Here is a 7084-nt window from a genome sequence, read left to right as displayed (position 1 = left end):
TGCGGCTGCTTGTTCCGGTCACAGAGGCAGCTGGAAGTGGGAACTGGTCACCACTTACCCCCACCTTACAACTGGTGTGACCTTGCCCCCCACAGCTGTTCATGAGTCACTCTGCCCATGGAAACCTCCCCACCCAAAACTCCCACAAGGCAGAGGGTAGAGAAGAGGGGCCCCGAGGCCCCCCAGCATCTGGGGTTCAGGCCCAGGGCAGGGCTGGGGTGCAGTTATGGGCAGGAAGTAGTCACCCACTGCTCGGTGATGAGAGGACAGTCACGTACGCAGATGCTGGCTGAGGGCTCCGTGCTGGTCCAGCAAGCCTGACTTACCTCGTTGTCACAACCACCACCAGGGTCTACATCACCACCACCCCTATTTTTGGATGAGGAGACTGAGGCACGGAGAGGCTAAAGCATCCTGCCTGGCCACACAGCTAGGGCCTCACTGCACTGGCCCAGGTCCCTGCGGCTCTCAGCTCTCGCTGCAGCTCCTGGCACATCTCACTGGAGGAGACAGTACAGAGGATGCCAGGAGAGCAGCTCAGCCACCAGCTCAGTCAGGCTAGAATTCAAGTACAAATGCTCCGGGTCCTGCGCTCACCCTGCTGTGTGTTCCAGGGTCCCATGCCCCAGGAGGCCCGTGTGGCAGATGCACCTCTGGCCATCGCCACTTACTTCCTGAGGGCTGTCACGAGCCGGAAGAGGAGGTGATGACAGAATGGGTGCTGGTGGGACCTGTGGCCACAGTTTGAGGGCGGGCAGGAAGCACATATAATGCAAATGTGCTGGGGGCCGGCACCATCATTTCGGCAGCCACCAGTGGGCAGCGAGGGTGTTCTCTGACAGCTTCTCCTCGGGCTCCAGGTAGGGAAGAGCCAGAGGGGGGACCTGGGGGCCCCGGGAGGCAGTGGAGCTGCTGTTTTGGGGCAGAGCATGATGGAGCAGGAAGTGCTGTGGCGTCCCTATGACAAGAGGCCTGGGTGTCAGAAGGCCATGACGCTCCATTGTTTGTTCACTGGGCAGACTTGTGCTCACCCTGGGACTCATGTGTGAATGGAGAGGTTTCGCACGGGGCCCACAAGGTGCCAATGATCAGAACTTCTACAATCACTGCAAACAGGCTACCTGGGCTGCGGAGATGAGGCCGGGGGGAGAGCTGTGTTCCCTGGGGTAATTAAGGTCAGGGACCATGCTGGCCTCCTAAGCTGGGTGACAGTGGGACTTTGGAAAGATTCCCCTCCACCTGTTTACCTTCCTGACCCCTCGAGTTGCCTGGATTCTACCTTCAAGTCACTCCTTTGGGTAGGCAGGGCACAGCTAGAACATGAGGGAGGTATGCAAAGCTTGGTAGGAGCCACCAGTGGAGTCCAGAGCACCAAGAGGCATCTGAAGAGCTAATGCCAAGCTCCTCCTGCATTAGAGCGAGGTGCGGGCACAAGGTACAGGCACCTGGTGCAGGCACACTGGCAGTCCTCAGCCATCAGAGTCAGCTCATGCTCTGAGGGACAGTAAGGCCATGCTGTCACCTGGTTTCTTTTCCAGTTCCATTAAGGACTCAGCGGGAGGGATCAGAGCTGGAGCCACAGAGGGAAGTATCAGTTCAGGAAAGGGTGCAAATTCTGGGACCAAATGACACTTCTCCAGGATCTGGGCTCCCAGAACTGCTATAGCTACTCTGTCTCTTCTGTGGCCATAGCAACCTTTTCAGCATCAGCTGCTGTATCCTAGAGACAGAGCCATCAATTTAGATATCCACTAGGCCTTAAATAGCAAAGGACTCCTCCTTGCGATGTGACTCTAGGCAAGACCCTTACCCTCTCTGGGCAACGAAGAAGGTAGACCAAGCTTGCAAGGAACAATCTATCTCTGGCATTGGGTGACACACACACAGTTGGGGTGGAGACATCAGATAACCCGCATCTCTCTGCTTGCGACTTCCCAGGCACCATGGTCACCCACCTGCTCTTCCTGGGCATTCTCCTGGTGCTGCCTCCACCCATCCCAGCCCCCTGCTACATAGGTGCACCTGCAGAGTGCAAACAAAAGCGCGGCTTTGTGCCAGGTGCATGGCTGGCTGGGGAAGGTGTGGACGTGACCAGCCTCCGCCATTCAGGCTCCTTCCTTGTGGACACCCAGAAGTTCCTGCGGCCCGATGGCACCTGTACCCTCTGTAAAAATGCCCTGCAGGAGAATGCAGTGCAGTTGTTGCCCCTGGCACTGGACCACTGGCGGGCAGAAGGTTCCGGCTGCCAGCGCCATGTGTTCAAGGCCCAAATCAGCTCCACGGAGGCCGTGGCCAGAGACGCGGCTTCCACCATCACCAATGACTGGCGGGTAGGGCTGGAAGTATCTCCCAACCCCAGTGTCAACACACGTGTATCCGTGGCTGGCTCACACTCCCAGGCAGCCAACTTCGCAGCCGAGAAGAACCATCAGGACCAGTACAGCTTCAGCATGGACAAGATGGAGTGCCGCCTATACAGGTGAGGAGGGGCGGGAAGGCTGCAGGTGGACAAGGGGGCGGGAACTCAGGGGGGTGTAGAAACTCTGGGGTGGCAACGTGGGGACTTAAAGGCCACTTCCAGCAGGAAGAAACCACAGTCCTAGCTCTCAGATCACAGCCTCATCATGGTCTCTTCCATCCTTGAGGGCCCAACTCTGAGCAGACCAGTGGGGAACCACGCAGAGGGGATGTGGGCAAGTCCATGGGCCTCACTCAACCCATATTCATGCCCGGTGTGTGCCAGGGCTATGCTGCCCAAGCAGCCACAGTCATTTCCCCAGCTGCCATGAGCAGGAAGCCTGGGACCCAGGTCCTTCACTGAGCAGCGCGTGGTCACCTGCCCTGCTGCCTCAGCTTGGTGGCCACGTTCCTTGCACAGTGAAGCCAGGTATGACCAGAACAGTTCAGAGCCCAGGTACATAGGCCCAATCCAGGGGTACATATAGTAGGTGAAGGCCACAGCACGTTTTGCAAAGCTGTCGTTCTGCTTATAATAAGAAAATAAAACATTTAAAAACCAGTTTTGAAAAAGAAGAAATACCTGCCCAAAGTACCTACATCCCCAAGAGTCAACACCGTAGGCTTCCTGCCAACCCAGTACCCTAAAGCTTGTGCTTTGCAGCCAGGCCCCATGGTTCCAATCCTATTCTATCCTCACATGTGACTGGGAAATTTGAAAGGAGTCACTGAATGGTCAAATGCTATCCTCTGGTGAGCCCAGCTACCCCTCTCTCCCCACAGTTACCGCCTGGTGCACACTCCCCCGCTCCATCATGATTTCCGGAAGGCCCTCCGGGCACTGCCCCCCTACTTAAACACCTCCACCGAGCCTGACTACCACAGGCTCATCTCCAACTATGGCACCCACTTCATCCGGGGCGTGGAGCTGGGCGGCCGCACCTCGGCCCTCACCGCCCTGCGCACCTGCGAGCTGGCCCTCGAGGGGCTCACAGCCGACGAGGTAGGGGACTGCCTGAATGTGGAGGCCCAGGTCAGCATCAGCAGCCATGCCAGCACCTCAGCTGAATATAAGGCCTGTGAGGAGAAGAAGAAGCAGCACAAGATGAAGGCCTCCTTCCACCAGACTTATCGCGATCGCGTCTTTAAAGTGGAAGGCGGACAACATGAATCCATGTATGATCTGCTGTTTGGGAGCAAGGCGGGGCCCGAGCAGTTCTCAGCCTGGGTGACCTCACTGCCCAAGAAGCCTGGCCTGGTGGACTACAGCCTGGAGCCCCTGCATATGCTGGTGAGGAACCAGGACCCTCGGCGGGAGGCATTGAAGCAGGCAGTAAGCAAATACCTGATGGGCAAGGCACGCTGGAAGGACTGCAGCAAGCCCTGTCCACCAGGGCAGCAGAAGAGGCCCAATGACCCATGCCAGTGTGTGTGCCACGGCTCAGCAGTCATCACCAAGGACTGCTGCCCAAGCCAGAGGGGCCTGGCCCGGCTGACGGTGACCATTGTCCAGGCTAAGAATCTGTGGGGGGACTGGTTCACTGCTTCAGATGCCTACGTGAAGGTCTTCTTTGGCAAGCGGGAGTTGAGGACCCACGTCGTGTGGAACAATAACAACCCCAAGTGGTGGACCCATCTGGACTTTGGCGACGTGGTCCTGGCCACAGGAGGGCCTCTGAGAGTGCAGGTCTGGGATGCAGACCATGGCTGGGACGATGACCTCCTGGGCTCTTGTGACCGGTCTCCGACATCTGGCTCTCATGAAGAGCTATGTCACATGAACCATGGGGACCTGACATTCAAATACCACGCCAAGTGTCTGCCTCACCTGAGTGGGGCAACCTGCTTGAATTACGCCCCACAGGGGCTTCTGGGGGAGCCTCCAGGGAACCGGAGTGGGGCTGTGTGGTAACTGCAGTGGGCCTGGAGAGGACAGTTCTCACCATGGGAGCTGGGGCCCGTCTTCCTGCTCTCATCCCAGATGGCAAATGGTTTTATTTTTAATCAATACTGAAGGCTGAATGCAGGGCCTCATCCCTGCAAAGCAAGCATTCTACCACTGAGATACATCCCAAGCTCTTATCTTATGTGGAGACAGGGCCTTACTAATGTGCCAAAGCTAGCCTTAAGTTTGTGACCCACCTGCCTCAGCCTCCTGAGTGGCTGGCATACTCAACAGACTCTTTTATTCACCGAGGTGACCAAGTTTACAGGCCAAGCCTGAGGCTCTCCATCCAAACTGCTTGTGCTCCTCCATTTTCTATTCTGATAGTCACTGCTACAAAGATCACAATGCTAGCCAGGACCCCCCACACCAGCTGCTTACAGCCCATCATTTAAGATCCTTCACTCTTGCATCGCTTTTTTTTTTAATTTGTTGTTTTTAAAAATGTTATTGTTGGAATCCTTTCTGGGCTGGCGAGCTTCCCATCATATTAGAGATGACTCCTTCTGCCCCAGTCTCTCTGTTCTTTGTAGCCTCTCAGGCAAGTCAAGGACTGTCAGGACCTGTGTCACTGTGGACACAGCTTGTGTGAAAGCCAATAAAGATGGTGTAAGGGTGACGGTGACAGGGCGTGGTGGCAAAGATGAGGCCAGGGACCAAACATCGCTCTGGAGACCAACTTCTGTATCAGCACTGCAGGCAAGCAATAAAAATAAATTTTTTCTACTTTTGCTGGAAATGTGGTGATCCAAAATACTTTGCTCACAACCCTCTGATCCCAAACAGAGCAGCACAAGCTTGGTGATAAAAGGCAGTGGTCTTCAGCTCCAGCTGGATGTCTGCAGGCATGGTGGGGGCTGAGGCGGGCGGGAGAATGTACGTCTCATCACTTGGGGCCGGTGGGGCTGCAGTTCCACTGTGGCCCAACCAAACTGAGGCAGAAATATGAGCCCAGTGCTGCCAGGTCTTCTCATTTCTTAAAGGAACCAGAAATCTCTATTTGATTTCTAGCTGTAGAAGTTAATGTCACTGTGCAAATAAACCCATCTGGGCAAACATGGTACAAGCCAAAGAGAACTTGTACATAGGCTGTCACTGATCCAGAACTGTCAGTTTGGAAAAGTTGACTTCTGATAGAACGTCTGTGCGCATGCTGGAAAGCTGTGTCCTCACGTAGCCCATGGGGAAATCGTGGTTCCAACAGGGTGGTCTCGGAGATCCCCTTGGCACTCAGTAAGCCCCAGAGGGTTACTGAGTCTCGGGTTCTGGTATCAGAGGCTTCGTTTCATGTGCCCAGGCCATAGGCCCACAGAGTCAAGGCAAGTGTCAGGGCTGCTGGGGTCATGGCTGTGCAGGGGCATCATCAGAGGGGCTCTGCAAACTACCTACAAAGTAAGATCTGCCATTCCCACAGGACCCGTAGGCTCCAAGTGAAGCGGAGTGACACTAAATCCCCAGGCAGGGCAGGAGGCTCTGGAAGCCTGGTGGGAACCACTGTTCTTACCCATTTCCGCAATTCCGCTGGCAGCCACACACACAAACAAAGGTACAAGAGAGACCTTGCAGCTTCACGCTAGCTGTTGGGTTTGTTGAAGACAAACATGGGCGTGGACCACATCCCCCTGGGAAGTGGGTGAGGCTTACCGAGTCCCTCCTCTGTCTGGGCCTCAGTTTCTCCAAGAGGACAATGTTTATTTTGCTGCCTTCCCACAACTGTTTAAATGGGGAACATGACCCTTCCCAGTGCTGTGGAAGAGGGCCTGGGAGGACATCGGGGCAGCCCTGAAAGGTCGTCTGACCTGACAGGGAAACTGAGGCACAAAGGAAGAAGGGATTTACTGCGGTCAGAGTTAGTGGTAGGGAGAGTCGATGTCTGAGTTCTGTGCACTCCACACTGAGCACAGCTCTGGAGACAGCTGCAGGGATCAAGAAGAGGGTGTCATAGGGGAGAAGACACGGGGTGACCAAGGAGAAATGATGACCGCTGTCACTGAGGGGCCCCTGCTCAAGACCTAACGTGACATCCTCATCTCTGCCCCACTGGGACACCGGGACACTTCATCACTCCTGAGCCCTGTCTGTTCGAAAACACTCTCCTCCACCAGGTGCCATCCACGGCCCTCTGTGCTGTCCTATCCTGCCGTGGCTGGCCTGTCTCACCTGTCACTGGGCCGGAGGTTGGGGTGGAGTGCAGAGTCCCTGCTGCCCTCAGGGTCCTGCGAGGTGGCTGTGGGCTGGCTGCTACACGTCTCCTTCCCAGTTCTGGGAATAATCCCTCTTTCACCCCTGCAGCCCAAGGTGGTCACAGTTCTGTGGCTGCCAATCCTGAGTGACCACACTTCCCACCCCACAGGCCGTGTCTTTCTTATAAATATACCATCCTCATAGTATTATAGCCATTTTTCTTTAACCCAGGAATCGAACTCATGGCCTCACACTTGCCAAGCAGACGCTGTGCTGCTGAGCTATATCCCCAGCCCTGTCCTCACGTTACTATAAATGGAATTTGCCCCTGGCTTCCTATTGTGGCCCTGCATGGGCCTCAGGGATGCCAGTTCCCTCCCCACATTCCTCCGCACCCCATTCTAGTTGCACCCGTGCTTTGAGATGCCCCCTGGGAAAGTTTTCTGCTGTCCACCCCAGCGGAAAGCTCGAAGTGCCAGGGCACAGTGTCAAGGTCCC

General features: G+C 55.7%; 1 protein-coding gene across 1 annotated transcript; it reads left to right on the top strand.

Annotated features, from left to right (window-relative positions):
• Positions 1-712: 712 nt before the first annotated feature.
• On the top strand, positions 713-5141 carry Prf1 (perforin 1). Its single transcript, XM_003473749.4, has 3 exons — positions 713-860; positions 1939-2479; positions 3241-5141. The coding sequence occupies exons 2-3, from the start codon at positions 1944-1946 to the stop codon at positions 4367-4369; spliced, it is 1665 nt and encodes a 554-aa protein (XP_003473797.1). The 5' UTR covers positions 713-860; positions 1939-1943; the 3' UTR covers positions 4370-5141.
• The last annotated feature ends 1943 nt before the right edge of the window (positions 5142-7084 follow it).

Source organism: Cavia porcellus, unplaced genomic scaffold (assembly GCF_034190915.1).
Source record: "Cavia porcellus strain 051 isolate PalLab524CR breed Dunkin Hartley unplaced genomic scaffold, mCavPor4.1 scaffold_28, whole genome shotgun sequence".
Classification (NCBI taxonomy): domain Eukaryota; kingdom Metazoa; phylum Chordata; class Mammalia; order Rodentia; family Caviidae; genus Cavia; species Cavia porcellus.
Note: the sequence above shows the minus strand (reverse complement) of the source record. Positions and strands in the feature narration are given on the sequence as shown.